Source organism: Gavialis gangeticus, unplaced genomic scaffold, assembly GCF_001723915.1.
Source record: "Gavialis gangeticus isolate Ggan-Ray unplaced genomic scaffold, GavGan_comp1, whole genome shotgun sequence".
NCBI lineage: Eukaryota > Metazoa > Chordata > Crocodylia > Gavialidae > Gavialis > Gavialis gangeticus.
Window position 1 is genome coordinate 12,510,980 of NW_017729003.1, and position 27,204 is coordinate 12,538,183.

At 45.8% G+C, this 27,204-nt stretch overlaps 2 protein-coding genes across 5 annotated transcripts in view; one reads left to right on the plus strand and one right to left on the minus strand.

The window, feature by feature from the left end:
• CDH23 (cadherin related 23) overlaps nt 1-13,975 on the plus strand; it is a 626,459-nt gene extending 612,484 nt beyond the window's left edge. Inside the window, exons 58-68 of one of the 2 annotated variants that reach the window (XM_019507822.1) lie at nt 464-625; nt 1,136-1,392; nt 2,454-2,551; nt 3,217-3,337; nt 4,277-4,356; nt 4,937-4,977; nt 6,332-6,392; nt 7,090-7,219; nt 8,584-8,706; nt 9,838-9,954; nt 12,821-13,975. In XM_019507822.1, coding sequence (XP_019363367.1) covers nt 464-625; nt 1,136-1,392; nt 2,454-2,551; nt 3,217-3,337; nt 4,277-4,356; nt 4,937-4,977; nt 6,332-6,392; nt 7,090-7,219; nt 8,584-8,706; nt 9,838-9,954; nt 12,821-13,144 — 1,514 coding nt within the window. In that variant the 3' untranslated portion in view covers nt 13,145-13,975. The remainder of the gene's footprint in view (nt 1-463; nt 626-1,135; nt 1,393-2,453; nt 2,552-3,216; nt 3,338-4,276; nt 4,357-4,936; nt 4,978-6,331; nt 6,393-7,089; nt 7,220-8,583; nt 8,707-9,837; nt 9,955-12,820) is intronic. The other variant, XM_019507821.1, reaches the window with a different exon arrangement.
• Nucleotides 13,976-19,688: 5,713 nt separating this feature from the next.
• The window catches only part of LOC109290980 (prosaposin-like), a 39,531-nt gene continuing 32,015 nt past the window's right edge, over nt 19,689-27,204 (minus strand). For all 3 annotated transcript variants that reach the window (XM_019507826.1, XM_019507827.1, XM_019507825.1), the window contains exons 12-15: nt 26,886-27,055; nt 25,924-26,004; nt 23,983-24,090; nt 19,689-21,302 (exon numbers count right to left, since the gene is read on the minus strand). In XM_019507826.1, the coding sequence (XP_019363371.1) occupies nt 21,267-21,302; nt 23,983-24,090; nt 25,924-26,004; nt 26,886-27,055 (395 nt within the window). In that variant the 3' untranslated portion in view covers nt 19,689-21,266. The remainder of the gene's footprint in view (nt 21,303-23,982; nt 24,091-25,923; nt 26,005-26,885; nt 27,056-27,204) is intronic.

Sequence of the window (27,204 nt, forward strand, 5' to 3'; positions counted from 1 at the left end):
ATGCGGTAATGTTACGAAAATGTGTCCTGCTACTTGGATCACTTTTTTTCTAGGGTGAAACTATAAAATAACAGGTAGGATGTGCAAACTAAGATCCTGAGTATCCTAGGATAGCAAGGGCCCCAGGACCCCTGGAAGGGAAAACTGTACAAGAGGAAAAAAACAAATTTCTCCAAAAAGAAAGTGGAGGGTACTTGAAACAACCTGCCAAATCATCTCTGAGCTGCCACACTTCATGGCCAGTTACAATCTACTTCCATAGAGGAAACACAAGATAAGTAAGGAGACTTCTGGTTCAGGGGTTATTATGGGAAGTAAGGGGTGTTATCTCCTCTTTAGAGGAACAGAAGATGACAGTTGCAAGAAAAACACCTCCTTACAATACCTGTGTACTCTCAGATGTAATTATAAGCTCAGCTATTTGCCCACATCATAAACATCCCATCCTTTTTCTTTCTTAAAGGGGTTGCAACAGATGCCAAGGTGGGCTCAGAGTTGATCAAAGTCCTAGCAGTGGACACTGATGTGGGCAACAATAGCCTGGTTATGTACAGCATCCTGGGCATCCATTATATCAAGCAGCACACCAATGACTCAGTGGAGGTGGCCAGTGTCTTCAGCATTGGTGAGTAGCTGTAGGGCCCTCAAGCAGGGAAGTTCTCACATCTCAGTGATTTCAGACAGCACAGGCATCTGAAGTTTCTCACTCATCCATGGCATAGTGCCCAAAACTGTAGGTAACCCAGCTCTTAGGGAAGCTTATAGGGGTACCTTAGGTTTTCAACCAAATATTCATGCTCTGTGGCGCCACAGCAGTTGCCCCATAGCAATCAGCTGATGAGGCTGCACTGATTCTTTAGGAAGATGCACTGTATTAATGGAGAACACCTGCTCCTTTACTCTTTCTTTTGAAATTGCTTCAATAGACCTTGGCTGGGGATTGAGCTCAAGTGTAAGTGTTGCTTGAGTGAGGATGGGAAAGCCCCAAGTCAGGGATAACATGCTCCCCAGTTGGGGATCAGATTGTGTCATTCCCAGCTTGGCCCTGCCAGAGCCCTGGCCTGGATAGCACAATTTGATGTATTTATTACTATGCTTGGGCTAATTCATGACTTGTCATGGTCTCTTCTCAAAGGTACTTTTGATGGGATCCTGCGGACCTTTGACCTCTTTACAGCCTACAACCCTGGCTACTTTGTAGTGGATATCATGGCTTCAGACCTAGCTGGCCACAATGACACAGCTATAATTGGAATTTACATCTTGCGAGATGACCAGCGAGTGAAAATCATCATCAATGAGATCCCTGACAAAGTGCGGCAGTTTGAGGAGGAGTTCATCAGTCTGCTCTCCAACATCACAGGGGCTATTGTCAACACAGATGATGTGCAGGTAACAGTACCATCTGGCCCGTGTCAAGTACTATACCCTGATGCACTAGTGCACCACTCACACTCTCTGTGAAACTAAGCATGGAGTAGGAAAGCACCATGATAGAAAGGGTTATGTTCACAACTAAACCATGCTCTTGGAGATGTCCACTGGAGTTGTCCTGTTGGAAATCCAAGGGTGAGAAGAATGGGTGCTTCCTCCTTAATAGCTGAAGAGACCCCATGTTTTATATGTAACTACTTTCCAGATAGCAGAGCATGTGCCCCTCTTCTAACCCTCATAAGCTGTAATGGCCACAGTGAAGTACCCAGTCCTCTGCATCATACTTGACTGTCAGCCTGGCTCTCCATAGATAAGCTAGCACATTTGAAGAGAGCCAGCAGGGAGAACATGTGATCCTTGTGATCATCCGTTGGTTTGGTGAATAAACTGCAGGAGCGTGTAAACAGGAACAATCCCTTGTCATGGTCCTGGAAACAGGAAATTGCTTATGGGAGAGGTAAGGCTTCCCTCACATTATTCTGCAGGTGTCTTACACTCATGCTACTAGCAGAACTCCTTAGCACTTGTATAAACCTGAGTCTTCAACATGCATTTCAGAGAAAAACTAATTTGGTTGTATGGTAAGTAAATAACATTTTACACAGACACAGGAGGATGTGACTAAGTCAAGGTCTCAAAGCAAGTCAGTGACAGAGCTGGGAGTAGAAGTCAGGAGCTTCTGATGTCCTTCTCTGTTCAAATCACTATGTCCTTGCAAGCATTGGCAGCAATGCATCCTAGGACAAAATATGTTTCTTCATGTAGAAGGAGGAATAAAGGCACAACAGACTAGTGCAAACAAGTGGGAGGAGCCAAATGTTTCCGAGAGGAAGTAATCTCTGTTTGCTGGCTAATGGTTATATACCTCCTTTAAACTGGGTCTCAGCCCCATAGCTTAGGACTTGAGAATTTCTGCCAGGAAAACACAAATCCCTGGCACATACCTGGAGTGGCTGCCCAAGAATGAGGCATGTAGCCAACGCATGTGTTGTGGACAATCTGCTCCCTTTTTTTTCTAGTTCCATGTTGACAAAAAAGGCCGTGTGAACTTTGCCCAGACAGAATTGTTGATCCATGTAGTGAACAGGGAAACCAACAGGATCCTGGATGTGGAGCGGTAAGCCATCGTGTCTATATGCATTTATGAGGGAGGGAAGACAAAGCAGGAAGAGGGTCATTCATGTATCAAGAATCAGTAAGGTGCACTTAAACCTAAGGGTACTTCATAATCAGTGCAGTGTTGCCAGCAATGCTAGGTCTAGTGCATTATTCTGTATAGGCTTGTGCTTACTCTTACAGCATTTGAACAGGCGTCATTGGATACAGGTCTGATCATGACTGGTCAATATAAAAAAAATGGTCAGGTTGTGTTCAGCATCATGTCAAACTTAGGCATGCTGTCCCAATCTCTAGGTCTGCAAGGATAATGAAGTAGATATTACCCATGGTACATTGCCCTAAAGCCCATGACAGCTGCCTTATCTCCATCAACAAAAACTTCTGCCAGCAAAGGTCAAGATGCACTTTCTGGAAAACATTAGCTTGTCCCAGAATCTGGTTATGAGAGCGAACAGTTGGGCCACTGCTGGTGGCCACAGTTAAAGAAAAACTAATTATGGCACCAATCAAGCTGCCCAAGGTGTGAGCTTCACCATACACATTCCATTATATTATGTGGTATTAGGGGAATCTGTGCATTGCGTTGAACTGTTAAAAATTCATTTTCAGTCTTCAGTAAAAGAAAATGTCCTCTATCCAAAATATTTCCTCTCCTCTTTCTAGAGTGATTCAAATGATTGATGAGAATAAGGAGCAGCTGAGGAATCTCTTTAGAAATTACAATGTGCTGGATGTGCAGCCTGCTATCACTGCCCGGGCCCCAGATGATCTCTCAGCATTGCAGGTAGAGGAGAGTGTCCTCTTTGAACTCCTATCTACACATACTAGCAGCCCTTTCACTTCCCAGCAGATAGGTAGGCATAGTTACTCTGCCCACTCACATAAGTAACACCAAAAGAAAGTGCTTTTCTGTAGGGTAAAGTTACACATTACATTTAGATCTTACTAAATCTGTGGAATGTTAAATGGTGCTAAAGTTAAACTGTGTTATGAGGAGGTGCATGTTAAGGGTTAATACCATTTCTTACCTGCACAGCTCTGACTTGCCACTAGAGGGCTGGTGAGCAGGGGCATAGCTAGGAGCCAGGACCTACCTGTGCTCTATCCCTGCTCTGCGTCAGGGTGGCAAAATGGCTGGAAGCAATGCATCCTCGGATGCTGGAGGACTGCAGTTGCTCTTTTTATTTCTGTGGAGCAGATTGAAGTGACTTTAACATGAGCTAGATAGCATGGCCCAGCGTTAACCCTCATCTGAAGGTAGAACTTTGAGATGCTCAGAGAGCACTTGGCACAAGTTAACAGGCTCTAACTTGTGGACTGGCACATTTTTAGTGCTCATAGTATGGTCTAAATGGAACATATAACTTCACCTATGATTGCCTCCATAGTGCCTCCTTGAAAGAGGAATGTGGTATTTCCTGGTTCTGACATCACTTCAAAAGAATGATTTTCCTGTGAATCTTTTGTTGCCCAACAGAGTGGGATGAGTTGACTTAGACAGACACGTTAATACCCAGGTTGCTCTATTGCAAGCACTAGCAGATGGTCCACCATTCCTTTTTACAGCATGACTCTTCTCCCTCACCCAATGGCTGCATAAAACTTGGAAACTCTTTCTCTTGTATTAATATAATGAGACACTTGTTTGCTCTAAGTAAGCAGCCCAGCTGCATGTTTGAAGTCACTCACATGTACTAAAAATCATTTGTTTTTTTTTATCTAGATGGCGATAATTATCTTAGCTGTCCTCCTCTTCTTGGCTGCCATGCTCTTCATCCTCATGAACTGGTACTACAGAACAGTGTAAGTGACCCCAAGGCCCTGGGATTGCAGGACAACTCTATAATATGACTAAATGTAAATGCTTGGCCACCATAAGGAAAAATAAGTCAAAACAATAAGTTGACACAATAGCACATGATTAGTTATTCTTGCAGTCGGGGTATCTTGGACCAGTGGTTAATCTAACATCCTGGTAAACTGGATCTTGGATTGCATGAAACTAAGGGCAGCAGTTTCAAAAGCATCTTGGGCTCCTATAATGTACATGTTATAGAACATTACCCTGTGAACCTAGAAACAAAATCTCTTACCCTCTCCTGATATCAAGAACCTGTCTGCAGGGACTAGAAGTGTACATCTTTTCCAGATGAGACAGTCCAGTCAAGGAAAGAAGCCACCACCTGAGCTAATATGTTGCTTCTGAAAATGCCCTCAAAACACAGGCTTTTCTTAGTTTCTAAGTGCTATGATTATATATAGGGAAAGGATTTCAAACACTGTTCCATTGCATATGCATGTTCCTTGGTTTTACACATCTCTCCTTTAAGGCTTTCTTCCTACTTTCAGTTTATTGTTAAGACTTTTTTTTGTTTCTTTGTAGGCACAAAAGAAAATTAAAAGCTATTGTGGCTGGCTCTACAGGTGAGAGATTTTGGGGTTCTTTGTTGGCATTATCTTGGAAAAATGCAAACTAATACACATGCTGGGGGAATAGTGTAAAACACACACACACAGATTTGATATGAGGGAAGAATTCAGGAATCTGTAATATCAAAAGAGACATAGGGGTGATAATGAGAGAGGAGTTTGTGCAATAGAATTACTGTGGTTTCTTTTAGATTGCAGGGGGCTGATCTTTTCTTCACAGTTCTTGCTCCAGGTAGAGTAGATGTATGCTGAGAGTCATGTGTTGATATTGTTTGTTATTCAGCCAGTATAAACATCATGGTTAGGGGCCTGCAGGTAAGGCCATATGAGGAGAGACTGGGGGACCTGAATCTCTTCAGCCTCCACAAGAGAAGGCTAAGAGGTGATTTTGTGGCTGCCTACAAATTCATTGGGGGAGGGGGACAGCAAGGGATAGGAGATGCTCTGTTTACTAGGGCACCCCTGGGAGTAACTAGAAATAACAGCCACAAACTGACAGAGAGCAGATTCAGGTTAGACATCAGAAAGACCTTATTTATCGTAAGGTTTGCCAGAATCTGGAATGGGCTGCCAAGGGAGGTGGTGCTCTCCCCTACCTTGGGGGTCTTTAAGAGGAGACTGGACAAGCACCTGGCTGTGGTCATCTGACCCCAGCACTCTTTCCTGCCTGGGGTAGGAGGTCAGACTCAATGATCTGCTGAGGTCCCTTCCAACCCTAATATCTATTAATCTATTACGTTTGGCTGATCCATTTCTCAAATAAAACCACATTTTTTCATTCTTTGATGAAATCACCAAAAATTATAACCTATACTGTGTCCAGTTCTGGGCACCACACTTTAACAAGGACATGGACAAGCTTGAGCGAGTCCAAAGAAGAGCCACCCTTATGATCAAACTCTTATGCAGCAAGCCATACGAGGAAAGGCTGAGGGATCTGGGGCTCTTCAGCCTGAAGAAAAGAAGGATGAGAGGGGACCTGGTTACACTAGGGGAGTACATCAGTGGCTTGGTGAGCAACTGTTCACCAGGACACCTGAGGGGAAAACTAGGACTAATGGCCACAAACTCCTAGAAGACCGATTCAGGCTCAACATTAGAAAAAACTTCTTCACACTCAGGGTGTCCAGACTATGGAATAAGCTCCCTCCAGAGGTGGTGCTATCACCTACCCTGGAAAGCTTCAAGATGAGACCAGACAATCACCTTGCTGGTGTCATCTGACCCTAAGTTGTCTTTCCTGCTTGGTACCTGTGGCTGGACCTGATGATCTTCCAAGGTCCCTTCCGGGCTTACAATCTATGAATCTGTAAATCAGTCTGTAACCTTCAATCACTACCTTTTTCAGGAAACCGAGGCTTCATGGACATCATGGATATGCCAAACACAAATAAATATTCCTTTGATGGGTGAGTCCTCAGCACATTTGGGTGGGAGAGAGGTCTCTCCAACTTCACTCTAGAAGACTGAGTGAGAGGATTCCCTGTTAGTCTGTAGGCAGAACACATATCTTAGGACCCTCATTGGTTTCTGCTGATATTTCCAGTACAAAGCATCTCAGCAATCACTTTCCTCTGAAAGCTGGGATTCCACAGATTGCTAGATCAAGAAACACCCTAAAATCATCTAGATGAGAATCTCTTCTGAGCAATGTATGGCATGCTTTTTAGTAATCCATCCCCATCAGCACCAATACACTCTTGACTTGTGAAACATGGTGCTGGAAGGGCACAAGTACAGAAGAAGTTTGAATTTCTGTGGCAGTAAATAGAGACACCGTCATGGACAGGTGCAGAGCAAGTGATTTTTGCCTGTAGTTATCAATTGGCCTGGTGGTGTAATTGCTTGATCAAGGTGTGTAGATTAGTTCATGCAGAAATATGCCCCTTAATGTAACCACAACTTGTGTTCAGAGGAGGGTGAAGCAAGGTCATGTTCCAGTTGTGGGGGAAGAAGGGAAGATGGCATTGCCTGTTCTGGGATTATTAAGGGGGAGAGAGGGGTATGGCAAGATTTCAAGAAATTACCATTTCTGGAGAACAGAGGTGGGCAGGCCTTGTCTTACTGCCCCCACTCACTAACCCCATCTCTTGTCCCTCTTTATAGAGCTAACCCCGTGTGGTTAGATCCTTTCTGCAGGAACATGGAGCTGGCAGCACAAGCAGAGCATGAAGATGACTTACCTGAAAACCTAAGTGAAATCACAGACCTATGGAATAGCCCAGCCAGGACTCATGTGAGGACCCTTCTTATTCTTGCCTCAGGGGATGGAGAGAGAACTCAGCCTGAATTCTCGAGGGCCTGGTTGTTTTTTTAGGATTACCTGTGCAGATCATTGGTAATCCCATTCCAGTCAATAAGGTTACACCATTGTAAATAAGGAGGGAATTGTGCCCCTGTGAATCACTGTGGGCACCATACAACTAAGTTAAGAGTCTAGTCAAGCTTCCCACACATGGTCCCATGAGTGTATCATTCCCCTGCTCCCACTGGCCTAAGCCCTGATCACAGCCTACTGCCTAATCTACTGATTTATTTTACTGCCTTAGTTTACTGATCATTGATCCTTAGTTTAGCACTGCTAAATGGCCTTGACCAGGGGTGGGCAAAATGGCAAATCCAGTTGGCAGCCAGACTCCATTTCCCAGCAGCCCCTGCCCACATGGCTTGTGCCAGTTTCCATGGAGGCCCCAGCCACATCTGCATGGGAAAGCTCATACTGGGGTTGCCATGGAGACCAGCCTCAGCCACGCAGGCAGCAAGCAGCGCAGGAGGCTGCTCTGGAGCTGCTGGGAAGGTAGGATGGGGGCAGCTTGCTCTGGAGCCCAGGCAAAGCCATGATCTGAAGCCCTGCATGCTCCAGGCAGAAATGCACAAGTAGGGGATGGCAGCTCTGCCCCGGCTCCTTGCAGCAGTGGCAGCTTGGCCTGGAGCCGGGGCAGAGCTCTGGTCCGCTGCTTGCGCACCCCTGTATGGAGGGTGCAGGCTACAGATTGCACCGCTGCCCTGGCTCTGGACCAAGCTGCCCCCATCCCAAATTCCCAGCAGCTCAGGAGCAGCCCCCTACGCTGCTTTGCCGCATGCACTGCTGGCACAGCTGAGGCTGGTTTCCATGGCAACCCCAGCTGAGCTTTCCCACCAGGTGCAGCTGGGGTCTCCATGGAGACTGGTGCAAGCAATGCGGGCAGGGGCAGCTGGGAAATGGAGTCCTGACTGACCAGATGTGTCCTGCAGGCTGGACTTTGCCTGTCCCTGGCCTAGACTGATACAATCATTCCAAATATGGCACTAGTTTTGTGATATGCACTTAAGATCTTTTATTCTTCTGCTTAACACCTCAAAAATTCTTTCCCCTGGTGTTAGATTTGCTCAGCAATCATGTATTGTACATTGCATTGCTACTAACACTGAACTTACTGCACTTGCAAGGGGTTAAGCCTTAGTGAAATCAGGAATGATGTACATAGGTTTTGCTTGCAGGCTGCAAGAGGGCATAGTGAATTGGAAAGAGAACACCAACAGGAGAGCTGACCCCAAGGATGGGGCTGGTTCTGCCTAAATTCTGCAGATGTTGTTTTCAGAAGCTTCCTTTCATCATAGGGGACATTTGGAAGAGAGCCCTCTGCTGCCAAGCCCGAAGATGACCGTTACCTGCGAGCAGCCATTCAGGAATATGATAACATTGCCAAACTAGGTCAGATCATGAGGGAAGGACCCATCAAGGTGAGTGGGGCTAGCTTCCTCTGCCTCTATCCAGGAGCCCCCATCACTTACCACCAGTCATTATCCTTATCCATGAAGACAGCAGAAAAGGAAACAAGAGGTTACCTCAGGGCTTCATATTCCAGATTAGCCTGTGCTACCTCTTTTTTAAGACCAAAACCTAGGACTGTCCAGTGTAGTCCTTACATATGTGTCAACTGGGGATTCCCAGGGAATACAGCTCTGAAATTGACCTGGGTAGACATAGCACCACCCTGAAGCAGAAAAGCCATTTACGGCCTCCACCTGTTGAAAAAATGCAAAGGCTGTGTGGCAGGTGCCATATTTAATGCTCATTTCCACCAGATTGAAACAGTGTTTTCATTTTTTTAAGTACCACTGGGTGCCTCAACATGTGTACTTTAATGCACAGTAGCCTATTTTACTGCACATTAAAGTGCCACGTAAAAAAATGTGCAATTACGCTAATGCGCAATGAAGGAGACTACTGTGCATTAAACGTTACTTAAAAACATGTGCTTTTGGCACTGTGCATTAGGGCAGCCTAATGCACATTTATTTAGTACCTCACATTGGAGGGTACTTTTACATATGCTCCAGGAGGGGGGAAGAGGGTGCGCTTTAATTAGAGCAGCTCTTGGAACCACTCTAATTAAAGCTCCAGTGCTTCTCCTGTATCAGCATTCCTGCGCTTAAAAATGGTGGTGGGAGCACTTAAATTAAAGTTCATTTGGCATGTCCATGCTCCCATTTTTAAGGACAGGGACACTGATATATGAGATGCAGGAGCCTGCTGGAGCACAGCAATGGTCATGCTGCATCAGACTCAGTTAATCGAGACTGCTCCAACACACTGGAATTCCAGCACATCAGAGCAGCCTCCATGCTCTTGTATAGGCACCTGAGGCACTAAATTTAATGTGCATTAGGAAAAGTGCACTGATGCATGTGTAGATGCGCCCACTGTGAATAGTTTTGTTTGAGGGTAGGATTGTTTTGGGAAATGCCTGGCTGGTTCCTCCTGGATGTGGTTGGTTTTTCACCCAGGCTGTCTTAAAAAGGGAGTTTCAGAGTTTGGGGATGAGGGAAAGGAGCCCATGCGTAACATCCCCTGTTGCCCCTTCCATCCAGGGCTCTCTCTTGAAGGTGGTCTTAGAAGATTACATGCGGTTGAAAAAGCTGTTTGCCGAGCGGATGGTGCATAAAGCCACCACTGCCAGTCAGGGGGACCAGTCCTCAGTCACTGAGGTAGAACGTGTGTGTGCATGGACTTCAAAAAAAAGGCTTGCTGTGCCCTCTGGGATGGAGTGTCTTTCTCTATGCTTTTGACCTACTCTAAACTCTGTTGGGTGCCCATCAGTGCCCCCCTCTTCCTTTGCCCTATCAAATTATGTTTGCTTATAACTGCCACCTCAATCAGACGGGTGCCAGAGGCCTCCTCTATCCTCTCACCTAAGGACAGAGATACAAAACACTGCACTGAACTGGCCCAGGGGACTGTTCCAGCAATATCCACTTTCCTGATTGTCTCAGCTCCATGGTGCTGAGATGTAATGATGCTTGAATACTGCTAGGCTGTTGGAACATCCCTCACCAAAGAACATCTCTCAGTATGAGTCTGGCAACAAGGCAACTATTTCCTTCAAAACTCTCCACACTGACACTCCTTTCACTCCCCAGTTATTATGTAAGCCCCCAACTACCTGTCTGTTCCCCCTTTACCCAGCTTGCTGTTTGTTCTTTGGAATGAGCATATAAAATGTACTGCCCTGATCAGGCTAGTTGGTTGAGTGGACTTTCTGTTTCTGCGGCTCTCTGCTCTCCTGCAGTGGTACCTGCTCCTTTAGCATCTTGTTGGGTGGCCCTCTTCCTCTTTCCCCTCATGTATTGGAGTCTCTCATGTCTGTAATCTTTGGTTCTCTCTCTAGGCAGCTTCATCCCCTCCCTTCAGCTCCTTCCACCATCATGGTGAAGCACTCCTAAATCTATGTCTTATCATGCCTAGTTTCACATACCCTAGTGATTTTCCGCTATAGTCTCTAACTCAGGCTCTGTCCAACGTGTGGCTCCTCATTTTCCTCCATTTGCATCTCTATTTTACTTCCCATTAATCATCACTGTGCATCTCATCAGGCAGACTCACCATCTCTGCCATTCAGCTCCTCCTCCCTGCCGTCCAAACTTTTTCTCACCTAAGTTGTTTGTTCTATAGGATACTGTCAAATATCCAATCTTCCCCCTCAATGCCCATGGCTAAGCCTGACCAGCAGCACTTGGTCAGGCTCCCCTCCATCAATACACTAACCAGATTTTCAAAATACAAAGTGAGACACAGCTGGAGTACTGTGGACAGAGCGTTAGTGAGGGAAGTTAGTGGAGAAGTAGCAGAGTGAGAGGCCCCTTTCCCATCACCACCCCCCTCTCAGTATGGAAATCCAGGGCACATTACAGAAAAGAGTAGGAAATGGGAGATAACCCTTTCAGCCTCTGCCCTCTGTGCTGTTTGCTCCCAGTGTCAGCTACACTCCCAAGACCCCAGCTCCATGCTGATTTTTACTTTCCTAATTCTCTTCCTCCTACCTTGACATCCTTATTCACATGCACAGCCCTGTTCACTAATGCTCAGTCATACTGGCAAACCCATCCCCTCCCAGTTATGGTTCCTTCATTCAGGTCCCTCCCAACTTCCTGCCATCCACCCTCCCTCAAGGCCTGCCCCAGAAACCACTCCCCTGCCCAACCACCTTAAAAAACAGTCAACATATGATATCAAAAGGCATCTATTTCCATGCATTCTTGAGGTAAAGTCTCTGTGAGGACCTCCAGTTGGAATCTCCCACCTAAACTCATCCTGTGCTTCACAAGACTTTAAATGACCAGCCCTCCAAGCCCACTATGGCTCCAAAAGCCATGTAAAGGCATTACTGTGATACAAGAACCAAAACCATTTTTAAATCATTTCTTCTGTAATCTGCTTGAGGATGGCATTCCCACTATCTGTTTGTACTGTCTAATACCACAGGGCCCTACGTCCACCATTACAATACAAAATAAATAAGAGTGAATGAAGATTACAGGTTTGATCAAGGCCCAGCTCCGCTTTCTGGTGATGACAAGAGAGCCTCCCACCTTTTAGTTCCCCACCCAAAGCAGAGGAGATTTGAACCTTTATCTCCCACTTCTCATGAAAATGTTTTCATCCCTGTGGCATGGGCTAGGTGTTGCCTGAGTACCTATCAGCCTTTCTTTTGTAGATGGCCCACTAGACAGCCCAGAGGGAAAGATATGTGGGGCCAGGAGGAAGTGTACTAAGTAGAGGGTGTCTGACTCAGAAGGCTGTGCACAGTCCTAGAAGGGAGCAAGTCCTGGGTTTAGTCCCAGCATGATAATTGCCATGACCTTTATATTAAATGCAAATTTTAGCCATGTCATTAGGGGCAGGGGAAGTTATTTCTAATGCTATACCTGTCATCCTGAGCCACGCAACCTCTGCCTTCTTTTCTTCCTGCTGGCACATGTCATCTCCTCATGGCTGCCCAGTGGGAGGACTCTGTATAAGGTGCTTTTAGAATTTCCTAATCTACAGCCTGGTGATTAATCACTTTGCTAGGACGCAGGATATGTAGGTCCAGATTTCCACAGGTGCCTACAACCTGGATCTTCTGTTCGCTGGACTGAAAGGTTGGAGGGCCTCCCCTCTTTCTCTTCTGTTGTTTTGTAAGTTACACAGCTTCCCCAGGGAAGTGTTAGGGCTAAAAATCCACAGACATGGCCCTGGATGCTACAAACACAGCTAATTTAGAAAATGCTCCTCAGCTGTCCAAAGGCAGAGACGGCATTGGGTCTTTGTGCTTAATGACCACCGAGGGGCTGTCTCAGACTCTGCTTTAGTATGATGACATAGCAAAGCAACTGGTGCTGTGGAGCTGCCTGGAAGGACAGCTAGGGGGAGTCATTATCCCCTCAGGCTGGCCCCTTGTTTCAGAGCAGCAGGTTAGGACCTTTGGTGGAGGACTGCCGGTGACAAGCAGCAATGCTGACAGAGGCAGGGGAAGGGAAGGGGAGTGTCTCTGCTTTAAGCCCTGATGTTGATTTCTGCTTGGGCTTCTTGTAGCTGATCCAGAATGACTTGGATAATGAGGAGGAGCACAGCGCCAGTCAGGGCAGCCTTCGCTTCCGGCACAAGCAGCCTGTGGAGATCAAAGGGCCGGACGGCATCCATGTGGTGCATGGCAGCACAGGCACACTGCTCACATCCGATCTCAGCAGCCTGCCAGAGGATGACCAAAAGGTGCTGGGGCGGTCCCTGGAGACTCTGAATGCAGACTCAGGGGGCTATAATGACCGCAATGCTCGCACAGAGTCTGCCAAATCTACCCCTATGCACAAGATGAGGGAGGTGATTATGGAAAGCCCTCTGGAGATCACGGAGTTATGACTAGAAGTGGCATCGCTCGTGTAGCCTCCCAAGCAAGCCAGGGTCAAGCGGACAGTTGCTGCAGAAGGAAAGCACAGACTGGGAGAGAAGAGGGCCAAAGAGAACCTGGTGGCCTAACCACGTGTGCTTGGCCCCTGGAACAAATCCTACTAAAACAGCCAATGGGTTTTTTTTTTTTGACACAGCAGCTGCGGAGAGGCTTTCCTCAGCAGAGGGTTCCTGAGACTGTTTGCTTTACCAGAAGCTCACATCATTTGACCATTACATCCATAAATTTTTTATTTTTTTAAAAAATATGAAGTGTTAAACAAGTGTTAGACAAGCAGATGGGAAGCCCTGGGGATCTGAGCTATGACCTGCCAATGGGCAGGGTTGCAATAAACAGCACCAAGCGGTGCAGAAACTCAAGGCTTGTAGGCCTTCTGGCTCCCCAGCTTACCCGTTGCTGACACTGAGGTATCCTTCTACTGTGCATGGGACTGGGGGGTGCATTACACTAGGGTGGGGGAAGGTGGCAGCCCACCAACGTGGTCTGAAGGTACCATGTGTCATTCCAGGAAGCCCGGAAGGGGCTTGGATCTGTTTGGCATTAATCTGTGTTGTCACCTTTCCAGAAAGGGAAAGCAACTGAAGACATTTCTCCATTTTGCTGGCTTACCAAAACATATATGACGTCAAAAGAAAGAAACAGACTGACATTAACTTGGATTCTGAATGTGGAGTGTTCGTGTGTAATTTTTTTTTTGTTCTGTTTCTAATAGTAACTTGTTGAGAGTTTTGGGAATGGTCTGTTAAAGGAACCAGAAATACACTATATATGGATTTGGTTAACATGTCCCAGCCTTTCTTTCTCATGCACTTTTCTGTTCCCTTTGCATGTTTTGCACTTCATCAGTGGGCATTAGAAGAACTACTGAGAAAACGCATGCCCCACACCTTCAGTTTGCATTAGGCTCACATGCAAGGCTCGGTGGGTTAGGTGGGTCAGGACCAGCTATAATATAGTACTGAGAAAACTAATGTTGAAACTCAGAGCACTAGGAAAAACAGCTCAGGAGGCCAGGGAATGGGGAAAGAGCTACATCTGCAGACACACTGCATTTCAGAGGGAGCTGTTGGTTCTTTGTAGGCAATCCTGTGTTTCCGGCTCCCAGGACTGTTTATGCATTTCATATAAATGAGGTCTTGATTAGGAACCAGAGATAATCCTGACAGCAGGTGCAAGAACCCAAGGCTGCCCTTGCCCACGCCTGGCCCCAAGCTTGTAAAGAGCCACACATCATCACACTTTCTCTCCATTTGGCCAAGGACTCCTGCAGTTTTGGCTTCCTGGTGGTTCTACTTCAGTGGAAGGGGTGACAGGTCTCTTCCTTCCCTGTCCAGACCATATTTTAGTAGCTACAGCATTGGCTTGGGAAACAATCCCTGTAGGTTCAGTCCTCGCCCTGCCCTACCCCTGGCTTGGCATCTGGGGCTTCTCCTTTCTGCATGAGTGCTAGTGCCCCTAGGCTGTTGGGCAAAAGGTGGGTAGCAGCAGTACCCTCCCCACTGCCATCTTAAGTGAGTCTGTGACCTGTGTGGACCTAAGAGCAGGCCTGGATTGGGACTGTGCCTCCCATTCTCACATAGATGCTTGAGTGAAGTGCCTAAGTTTGAGAGACAAGTGGGATTTCACATACTCCATCCTTAGCTTTTCCCACCTTCAGCCCTGTCTCCTGAGTAAGGCTGGGCCTATTGCCAAATGATAAGCCAGCTTGGTCACATGAGAGTGCATGGCACAGGTGCAGGTGGGTGGCATATATTGCTTACTGGGGTTCCCAGGCTCACTGAGGAGGTGGTAGACACACACCCACAGCACCTCCTTGCCTGTCAAGACAGGATGCGGCTGTAGCATTATCCAGCAATGACCGAACTGCTCAGCCACTTCATGGGCACTTCCACCCACTCCCATTACAGCCACAGATAATGCACAGCTCACTGCTAACTAGTGCCTGCCAAGGTGTTACACATCAGCTGAGAGGAGGTGAACAAACCAGAAAGCTTTTCTTCAGGTTGGAGAAAGCAAACCCCACCTTGACTAAGGGGTGAGCTTAAACAGTCAGCACATCTCTGGCTTTGGAATGCTTTCTTCACACTTGGTTCTGTGATTACATTAATGAGCTCCTGGCTCTTCTCATTTCATCTTTTATAACTTATTATATAGCAAAGTAAATTTGGCAAAGACCAGGGCTCTTTGCTTCACAAGGCTCAGCTAATCAGGCTGAAGCCTAGAATTTGGTTGGGCATTCACTCTCCTTCTGGTATGTTTTATAAAATAGCACAGGCAGTGTAGCTGGGGTCATGGCACTCACCCTGAACAATAAAGCAGCCACTCTTCTTGCAGTGTTATTTTCCTGATGGGCAGAACAGAGGGAAATGCAATGTCTCCCTAGAGCCCCCTGCTGCAGCGCCCACACCAGAACTAAACCTCCTTCACAGTCAGCAGCAAGAGCCTTATGAACCTTGTGGCAGTAGCATGGGAAAAGCAGTCCAGCAATGTGCCAAGCAGGGGCAGAAGCAGAGAGCTGCAGGGCCTGCTCCTGCCTCTTGTTCTCCCTGGTGCTGCCTTCCTATGCTGTCCAGCCAAGCCAGACAACATGGCTTGTGCTCACGAAACATTCAGTCCTGCAGTGGTGCAAAAGAACAGCATCAGAACCCGCCTGCCAGGGCTTGCTCCCCTGCCTCCTTGCACAGTTCAGGGCTGGGACACGGCACCAAAGCCAAGGCAGCACCAGTGAGCATTTATCATTGTGTAACATCACTGGCAGTGTCAGCAGTGCTTCCTCACACACCTACATGCACAAGCCCTTGTGCTACTAAGGAAGAGCAGCAAAGCTGAGCAGCTCTAGTGACCGCCTGGAAAACTTCAACCCTGCCCACCAAGCTTGAGTGCTGTGCTCCCTGAAAGTTTTGCTACTGCCCTCCAGGTGTCACAGAGGTTGCCTGGCTCCCCCAGCTGGCCACTCGATCTAATTGCTGAAAGGAGACTGCACTATGTGCCTCCAGAGCCTGAACAGAGCTCAGGCAGTCCCTGGCTTGGGACCAAGGCACTGCTGCCCCTTGGGTTGCAGGTCCCCTGAGAGCTGGAGTCCCGTGCCCAATGGCCTGGCCCTTTAGGATCAGATCCATCTCTAGAGGCTTCACTCCTCCAAGAGGTTGAACTTCCCCAGCTCTCATCACCAATAGTGTGAGCCTTCTGGTTTATAGCATAAGCCTTCAGGAGCCCTGAGCAAACATACATGCACACAGTCCTTAAACAGCCCATTGCTCTTCCTTGAAAAGCATGGAAATGAAGTTCATTTAGAAAAAACACAAAGCCCCTCAATTCTAGTTTACACTTCCCACGGTCTCTCCCCCATCCTTCAGGAAAACAAGGCTTTCTGCTTCTTGTAAGGATCCTACATCATTTCTCCTCACCTTAACCTTATGAACATAAGCCCTCCACCAAATTAGAGCAGCTGCTTTCCACGTATAACCACCAATCAGGAGAGTCCCGATCAGCTGGCTCCAGTGATCATAGAAGCCTGCCAAGTGAATTCATTGCCAGCCTGGGGTTTGTTTCCTCCCCTGATAAATTCTTTCCCCAGGAAAGAGGTCACCCTAGTGTCATGCTCTTACTTTAATAGTATAGTAAATCAATGACCTTCCATACTCAGCCCCCTGTCAACACCTCAGGGGAGTTTGAGCTAAGAGGACAGTAGGGCAGCAGAGGAAACTGGGGTGGCAGGGAGCAGGGGAAAGGGGGTCCACCTTCAAAATGGAGGTTGAAGTGTGACGCAGGTACACATGGAGCATTAATACCATCACACAACCTGCAGAACTCATACACATTCCCTCACATCATCACGCAAGAGACTTGGGCTTAGGCTTTAGATGGGTAGTTATAGAGGGGTTATAGAGCAAGCAGAAGCAAAACAGCCCTGTACCCTGCAGCGCCTTGTGATCACGCTAAATACCAGAGGGCTTCAGTCTGTCTCGGCTTCAACCTACCACACATTAGTTCAAAGTGAAGGCATGGGAGACAACGGCTCAAGAAAAAAAAAATCTCCACCTCAAAAACAAATAAAAAAACAAATCCTGGCATAAGAGGATTTTAGGAACAGGAGGCTTCAATTAGCCAGAACACAATCTAGGCTGGAGCTGCTAAACCTGGAGCCAGCACATGGAGCCATAAAAACCTTTCCAGTTTCTCCAGAAGGCAGCTTTCCGCATAAACCATACCAGCAGGGAGGCCAGAAAGCAAATTGCTCCCTATAACATTACACATCTTTTGCCTCCTAATTCAAGCTGACAATAGCACTATGCTCCCTCCTGCACGGGGAGGTGAGCAAACACCTGTGCTGCCCTTAGGAAGCACCCATAGAGAGCATCAGCAGCACACCTAGCCCTTTCTTTTACTGGCATCCAGGCTGTTATTGAGCAAAAATTCTTCTCCATTTCACACTTCTCTGGCCTGTCTCTTGCACATACGGAACAACCCTGACGCAATGAAGGAAGTAAAGAGCAAGGGAGTGAATAAGTGTTATGATGAGGGAACGCCAGTAATTAATACTAATTGTATAACTACAAAGTTATGAGGAAGACTTGAGGGTACTCTAGGCACTTAGAGGTGGAGGGGAAAGCTCACTCAACAATGGCCTGGTAAATGGAGGCTGTCCTCATAGAAGCAACATTTGGGACTGCACCTCTGAGTACTGGGGATTAGCTGCACCCTGGTAGAGCTGCATGTAGGGGCCAAATGTGCTCAGCTTCAGGCTACACACATTCAGCATGCAGTATTTCAAATGATGCCTGTATTGGCACCCACTGCTATGTGGGCATGACACAACTAACTGCAGGCACAAATGGCCTCAGGTGAATGTAGAAGCTTTTGACCTCCAGAGTGCGATCATGTTGTTCTGGCACCCCAGAGAGGAAACCAAGAACAAAGACATGGCCAAGTATGCTCAAGGCTGAGGCCAAGCTAATTATAATGTCAGCAAACAAAGCAATTGACTCTTCATTGCTCTCGTTTCAAGAGGCCACCCTGTAGATTATCACTCCAGTCAATACACTGCAGGAGCCCAGCCCTTGGACCTGTCTGGAGAGAGCATTCATGTAAATGCCTGAATGCTCTGGGTCCTGTGGGCTCCGTTTAGCTTTTGCTCTAGTTCTTTTTTGCTGAGGAGCTGCCCTGCTGCTTGCCCAGATCCTGCTCCCCGTGACTGTTGCTACCTGAATGCAGAGCACAGTTCTGCTCACCCACAGAAACACTGGTTGCCGCAGGTGCACCTGATCTGGGAGACTGTGGCCAGTCTGTAGGCATTCTTTAGACAGAGATAAGCTGACATGTCACCTTCTGCTTTTTCTGAATGAGAAACTCCACACCTCCTAGCACCACTGCCTAGAAAGTAGTGTGCTGTGATTTGCTCCCTTACTTTCTGGGGCTGCACTATAACACCACCGCACATCTCACCTGGCACCTGAGTCGTACTGTCAGGTGGCCAGCCGGGTCTTCACTATTAACTCTAGTGACCCAGGGAGTGGCTTTGTGGTCCAGGCTGAATTTGGAGGATGACAAACTTGCTTCATTAGCTGTATGGTCAGCAATGTTCCTCTGGCAGATGCCTTTCCCTTAGAAACTGAAACAACTTCCACTCCCTTTTTGCATGTAGCAAGACCAACAGCATGCAGACCTGGGCCTCTGAGAGGCTCTGGCATAAGGCAATTGAGACTGCTGGCTAGATTGTGCAGTGGCTCGTGTTATACAGAGCTGAGCACTTTCAAACTCACCTTGGCTCTGAATGTTTCCTAAACAACAAGCAATACATCAGCCTCACCTGCCATCTTTTTCCTCCCAACAGGAAGAGACAGAGAACCCTATAGCACTGACACCCACATCACAGTCCCCATGTCAGGAGGCTTCAGCTGGGTTAGTTTCCATGGGATCACTCACAAGAGTATTCCTAATCAGTCTGACCTCAAATGTAATTCTGCCTGCTGGGAATGGAGTCACTCACTTCCTGCATGAAAATGCCTCTGCCCATAGTGCTCTTGGGCTGTGTCTTGGATGACCATTCAATTTAAGTCCTTGCACAGCAAAGAACCAGCTTATAGCATCTGAAGGTGTAGGGTATGGATTAGATCCTAGGAACAGCATGGACTCACGAAATTCCTCTGCTCAGTACTTTTGGTGTGCACATGCTTATGTGGCAGATCTTGTGCCCCAGGCACAAAAATAGTATAATCTTTGCCCTCAGACCACTCTTGCAATTCTATGCAAACCCTTTATTAACTCTCATGACTTCACTTTGAAAGGGGGTCCTGTTCCAGCAGATTTGCTAATGAGAATGCACATCCCTCATGCCAGAGCCACCTGCATGACACATTCAGCCTTGAGGAGCTTGTGGGAAGATCTGACCTTCATTTAAATTCAAATACCAAACAGGACAGCTAAAGGGCATACAGCTGCAGGTACACAGGGAGAGGCTTCATGCCTGTACAATGAAAACAAAGAGCACAGAGATACCAGGTTTACAGGAAATCTTTATTGTTTTTAATTACAGAAGCTTTAATGCACAATTTAAGGCCAGTGTCTACCAAAAGAAGCTGATGTTTTCCCCTCAGCTGGACAGAAGCTCTTGGTAAGGGAAGGCCAAGAGCCTGACCTCTTGAATTAAAATGTGTTCCTTCTCCATAGGTCTCTATACAGGCATTTATGCTGTGTTCGCCACAGTAATATCCAAGTGGCTTTAAGGAACATCCTTCCCCCCTCTACTACTTCCTCTCATGTCAATCATTTCTCCTGTATCAGGGAACAAAAGACATGACCATATTGACTTCAAAAATAGGCCCTGAATCTAGTCTAGCAAGCAAAAGTTTGCTGCACTTGCATCAATGTCACATAGCCAGTAACTCTAGGGCAGAGATACTATGAGGTAAGGAGAGCAGTATTTTCCTCACTGCTGTCAAGAAAAAGCCTCAGGTAATACAGATGCCTCTGTAGTCACCACACAAGCTTAAATTATGCGGAAGAGAAAACTAGCAGTTACCTTGTGCCTCCCTGTTCTCTTCTGAACATTAAGCACTTCAAGAATTTGTAGCGTCCAAAAGAAAAGCTATAAAATCAAGGGTTTAAAAAAAATCTCATTCAGCTTTGAAATCCCACAATGTTTAGAATGTACTACAAAAGTAGCAGAGTTAGGAAGCACTGTTAAATCTAGTGAAGTTAGTGTCTTAAAATGGCTACCAAAGGACCCCCCCCCCCACAACTACACCAGAGACACAGGTGCTGAGACAGCTAAGGAACAGTTCTTGCCAAACCAGATATGTTTTAAATTGTCCTTTTCTTGTCTTACAATGATCAGGCACTTGGGACCAGATTCCCGGTTGGCATAAGTTACCATAACCACAGGGCCTTTGCCAATTTACACCAAATGAGCATCTGGCCCTAAGAGTTTATTTCAGGTCGTTTGCAGACACACACAGCCAGCCTTTTCTCTCCAGAGGACAGAAGAACAGTTCCAATACAGAACTATTCTTTTTCCATTACATGGTTAGGATGATTTAGGGTGGGATTCTTAAATGAGCCCAAGGGATTTACATGCCCAAATCCCATTCTGTTTCAGTTCCTAAATCCCTTAGGCTGATCTGAAAATCTGAGCCTTCCTTCTCTAGCCACAAGTATGGGCAAAGCACTCAAGATCATTGCAGTAGAATCCACCACCAATCCATCACAGAATGTCAATGCGATCAGTCTGCTCTGATCTATTTTTGCTTTTAGTCCAACAAACTACTATTTATTCATATAAAAAACCAGCCCACTGTATGCCACTCCCCTCTATCTATCTAAGGACATTCCACCCCACGGCTCCCAATTCACAATGCACTGTACATTCTCAGGGCTGACTGAGTTAATGCTGAAGATGAGTTTTACAAATGGCAGCAGTATTGCAAATCAACAGGAAGGTGTATGACTTTCAAGAGAGAGAGGAGAGGTACAGATCTCTTCACCGACCCAGTCTTCTCACCAATTCCCACACAAACAAATCCCAGGATGCTTGATCAAAACCATGGCAAACACGTTCAGTTGGAAAGGATTCTTTTAGTTCCATATATGACGCTTGCAATGCTCCACAGCCTGGAAAAAGAAGAGAAAAATAGGTGTGAAAGAAAGACCTGTATCTTCAAATTATGGTACAGTCAGAGTGAACTTGCATGAACAGCTCGGAACCCCAGTACCAGCCAGGATTTTGCAGTATAACCAAAATTCTCACCGTACAAAAAGCTTCCCGAGGGAACACCAGCTAGATTTAAATGTAATCTGATTTACATTGATATTCCACTTAGCTGATTAGATCACCGAGGTCTGAACACCCGCTTGCCATACAGGCAGGGGCTAAGGAATGCTGCAGCAGACTTCATCACACCCGAGGAAACAACCCAGAGCTCACTAATATATTTAGGTTTCTTTCTAACAGCTTTCATCACCATGGTCCCTAAACACCTCATATCAACTAAGAACAATCTCTTTAGCTGTTTTAATGGGTAGGATCAAGAAACTCTGAAAAATTCAGGTTTGTAGATGTGCTGGTAAACTGCTCCAATACACCATAATTACAACACATCAGAGTAGACTCGATTAATCAAGTCTGCTGGAACGTGCCAATTAGTGCACTCCAGCAACCTCCAGTGTCTCATGTATCAGCATCCCTGTGCTTCAAAATGGAAGTGGGGGTGATTTAATTAAAGCTCATTTGACAAGCTTTAGATAAAGCGTCCTTGCCTCAATTTTGAAGCACAGGGACACTGATACATGAGACACTGCAGGCTTTAATCAGAGTGGCTCTGGGAGCCACTCTAATTAAAGTTCCCCACCCCTGGAGCACATGTAAAAACATTCATGTCTAGTCCTTCTTGGCTAGACAGCTGAACAGTATACAGGACAATTTGTATCTTTAAAAAGGGACAATGAATCACAGCAAAGGACTGAGAAGTGGAAAATAAAGTCCTCTCGCACATTAACAAAGTTAAATATTAGCAAACCTAAAACTAGTTATAATTTATACCCAGACTAAACTTCTGTTTTACACAACGGACCCTCTATTCTATAGGATGAAAACCCACTAAAAAGAGCACATGTGCTATGCACAGTTCAGTACCACATAGGGATATCTGAATTAGCTCTGAATAAACAAGCGTGGGTTCAAGAAACGGTATGGATACATTCGCCCAGCTGAGAAGCAGGTTATATAAGTCTGGGTGGGGCCTTGCTAATTAATTAATTGATATTGTGCTAATCCTTTGCACTGGCATAAAGAAATCGATTGGTAGAGTGTTCTAGACACATCAGTGTTGAAATTAGTTGAGATTATCAGCAACTGCATGCATCATCAGTTTTGTAACTGAAAGAATTACCCAATCCAAGGGTGCAGCATGTGGGAGAAGGGAAGAGAAAGTTGGGTTATGCAAATGTTCAATAACTGAAAGTCTTCAACCCACCCATTGAACATGAGAAGCTCAAACAATTATACCATTAGCTTTTCATGGTGCTTCACCCAGCATACTCCAACACTGGCTGCAAAAGGGCAGAAATTTATTCTCCACAAAAACTTGACACTTGATGTTTCTTGGGCAGAGCCAGCCAATTCAGCCACAGAATATGCAAATATTTTACACCATGCACTGTCAGCTGGAACAGCTCCTGCAGGAAACTGCCAAGCTCTTTGTATTTTATAGTGACTAAACTTTCCACTCCAATAGGATCCCACATTCATATAGGAAGTACTTTTAGTCTGTATATGTTAAATATATTATGCAATTAATTGGTTAATTGAGCAATAGATTTAGACTGGACATATGTGCAAAATAAGATCAGGCACAAGTGCAAAGTAATTACCACACAATAAAAATGACCATTCAGCTATAAAAAGAGCCAATCAGTTCTAAAATTAGTGCTTGAAAATGTGTAACAGCTCCACAGCTGGTTTCTATGCAGCTTTAATTTGAATGTGTAGCAGGGCCCATAGTCACAATGCTGCTTTAATTTCCCCATATTAGCATTAGCGGATTTCTCTGAAATAATCCAGGATTCCTGGCACTAAAAAGGTTGAGAAGCATTTGAGTGGGTCAGGTGCTGCCTCACAGCTCAGTCAGCTGCTCAAAGCTGCATCAAGTTGAATAGGATTTTTCTAAAGCCAACTTTAGAGCCAACTCTAATTGCCTCATTAGGTCATTCCCGTTTCTAATACAGAGCAGCCTCAAGTGTAGACCATCTAATACATTAGCCAGTTGAACTGGAAATGTCCCAGGCAATGGCACATTTATGCTTCCACTAAAAAGGAGGACAATTCTATAATCCCAACAGGTAGCTCTGCCTCTGACAGGTGTCGGCCTGCACAGTTTCACAAGCCTAGCTTAGATATTTGTGGTTCTCTGTCACAGAAGCTAGATCTAAATGTAACCCAACTCACCCCTCATTTACACCAATATTATACTAGTGCCATTCCATTTAGTTCTATGAAATTACTGCTTATGACATCTGGGTACATGAAAGGAGAATCAGGGCCAATATTGTCAAATATTCCATTTCAGTTCATTGCCAGTTGATTTTGTGGCTCTCAGAGTCCATTCTCACTGTATAGAGAACTCCTATTACTTACATTTCTACTCAGGAGAACTTTTACAATCTTTTCTCCAATGCCTGATGAAGGATGTTTTTGCCTGAAAGCTTGCAAGTAAAGATTTTTTTTTTTCAAAAATCTTGTTGGTCTAATAAAAGATATAATCTCTGCTATGAGTCCTGATTGCCTATTACTTACATGGCATTCAACTGCAGTCTCCATGTTCTTACACCAGTAGCTGGGGCCCCAAACACATTGGTCAGCACCTATGAGATCCTCTTCAGAGGCCCTACAGACTCTTATTTTCTGTACAGTGAAAAAAGGACGAGAATGAAACATGTGGTTACATCTTCCCCTTTGCCCAGTACAGTGAGTTATCTCATTTCCTCCCCCATGTTTCAGTCCCTCTTGTACAGCTCCAAGTGTTTCTTGTGGGTGTTAGAGTGTGTAGCCAAAGAAAAGGTAGTGTTGGGAGCTTTCACTTTAGAAATGCCATTTAGGGCTGTAGCTAAAAGAATAGACCTGTAAGATGCCTTGAAGGAGCAATGATTCTGACCTGAACCTGTTCAGCCTTCACAAGAAAAGGCTGAGAGGGGATCTGGTGGCTATCTATAATCTTACCAAGGGGGACCAGTGGGGAACAGGAGAGACCCTGTTTCCCTGAGCACTACCAGGAGTAACTAGGAATAATGGCCATAAATTGACTGAGAGTTGGTTCAGGCTACACATCAGGAGGTGCTACTTCACTGCCAGGGCGGCTAGGATCTGGAACCAACTTCCAAGGGAAATGATGTTCACTCCTACCTTGGGGATCTTCAAAAGGAGGCTAGATAAGCACCTAGTCAGGGTCATTTGACCCCAGCACTCTTTTCTGCCATGGCAGGGGGTCGGACTTGATGATCTTCCAAGGGAAGTGGTGCTGGCCCCTACCCTGGGGGTCTTTAAGAAGAGGCTGGATGCCCACCTAGCTGGACTCGTTTGAGTCCCATTTCTCTTTTTGGGGTTTTTGTTGTTCTCCCGCCCTGGCGGGGGGTCGGGCTAGAAGATCTACTAGGTCCCTTCCGACCCTTAATCTATGAATCTATGAATCTGCTCAGGTCCCTTTCAACCCTACCAACTATGAAACCATGAAACTATTCTTAATCTAATATTAGCAGAAAAACACATTTCACACTTCATGCTGCCTGGTTTTACCATCCCAGGTCCTACTTTAAACTGGGGGTCAAGCAGGGGAAATAGGTCAATACCTAATTCTAGATAATCCTTACTAGAAATAGGTCAATACTAGGCCTGTGCGAATAGGGAAGTATTTGATTCAGATTAAGATTCAGCTGATTTGGAGAACAGTGATTCAACCTGGAGATTTGGATCGTTGTCCCAAATCAATTTGGCCAAATCAGCTTTGGAAGATTTGGCACCGATTTGGAGAGATTCTGTGATTTGGCCACAGACTATAATGGGGAATCACTGAAATACCTATAACTTTGTCCTTTTTTGGCAGATTTGAATGAAAACACCAGGAATGGTAGTCCCTCCTGAGGGCATGAGGCCTGCCATGTTTCAAGGAAATAGGTGCAGGGGTTTCTGGGAAACTGCACCTTAAGGTGCTGATATGCAAAACTTGTGACATATGTGACTGTGTGTGTGTTAAGTCACATCAGGATGAAAACTGTAGGGATGGTAGCTGTTTCTACATCCCTCCCCAGAGCCCTGTGATTGGAAGAAGACTCAGGGAAATATCACAGTCACTGGCCAGCTACAGATGTCAGTCTTTCCCTCCCGTTCCCTGTGCCTCTTCTCAGTTTCTGTTCCCCTGAAAGACTGCCTTCCAAATCTCCGAGTCTCCAACTCTTTTTCCAAATTGATTTGGAGGCTCTGAATCAATTCAGAAGGTTTTTCTGGTCTCCTGATTAGATTCGGATTCAGTGATTCGGCCTGCAAATTGGGCAGAATCTTCTCCAAATTGAATCAGTGACCAAAGCTTTGAACACCCCTAGTCAACATCTATACTCGTTCTCTTCTGAAACCAGGAGTTAAAACTACTGTCCTTTCACAAGAATGTAATTGGACTTTGCACAGTTTCAAGCACTGAAGTGACAGGGTGCTTTCTCCATAGCTCACAGTGGCACAGCTACTTACAGTGCACACAAAGTTAGGATCCATCATCTGCACCAGGAGTCGTACTGCACCAGGCTCATACTGCTCCACAAGTTCATCACACTGTAACAAAAAGACAAAGGTGTGAGGACAGGCTGTGCAGCTAGCACATCCTGATTCAAGCAGGCAATCTCAAGTAGTCTTATATTTCACAACTAAATAAAAGATTCCACTGGGATTTGGGAGGCGATGCTGGGGGAGGAGAGACAGAGTGGTCCTCCAGTGAAGGGACAGAATCTTTTATACATACATCACTCTGACAGCTACATTTACTGTCAGTGACTCAGAAGCTCAGATATAGCACCCTGATATCCAGGTTAAAGGAAGACAGACATATGCCTGAATTTGCCTATGAACTGCCAGTTTTGAGGACAGATTTACAATGATGCTGGATTTGCCAACTTTCCATTTTTGCCCATTGTAGATTGTTCTCCATGTCTGATTGAGAGGCAGTCTGCTATATATTAGAGCACATATTGCCACCTGATCTACCAGAGATCAAGGTTGCTCCTCAGTCATGCAGTTTCCTTTGAGCAAAGAGGGAGCTTACACCTTTTGATACTGAACAACAGGAGAGACATCCTAGCAGGGATCAGAGTGCCAATGTGAAGCTCAAAAACAAAAGCACATTAAAAGAGAGTCTCAGATGCACTCTACCAGCTTCAGTGCAAGAACCTAAGAACCCTTTCATAATTGTCTCAACATCACCCATCAGAGGCTGACTCCGTGAGACATCTCCAGCACATAAGCCATCAATCTAAAGACTCAGATTTTAATGTTTGGCCTCAGCACTCAATAATTTGTTCCCACCTATTTCTTCACTTTCCTATCCTAAGTATATGGGCCTGAAGGATAAAGGTAGCAGAAAATCATGTAGGTTAATGACACTGTAGATGATGTACAGATGGTCCTCTTCCATTCCCCATATAACTATTTGCCATTACCTTCTCCATCAGGACGTCTGGCAGAACCTGACAGCCCTTCGAAAGCATATCACCAATTTCAATCAGAGTCTCATTCTTCAGCAGCTCGTCATCGATGTAACTAATAACAATTTGACACACGTGGCAGAATTGATCAGCGTTCACTAGTGCCTGTTCCAGGGCATTTCTCTCTGACCAGAAAAACAATATTAGAGTGTTAGATCTGGAAGATTTTCCATGTAAGTTCTTCCCAACTTAGCATGCCCTAGTCCCAGACCTGGGCTCCCTAGCTTTCACCTCAGCAGCTGGCCTCAGGTAAATGCTGGACTAATGAAAATCA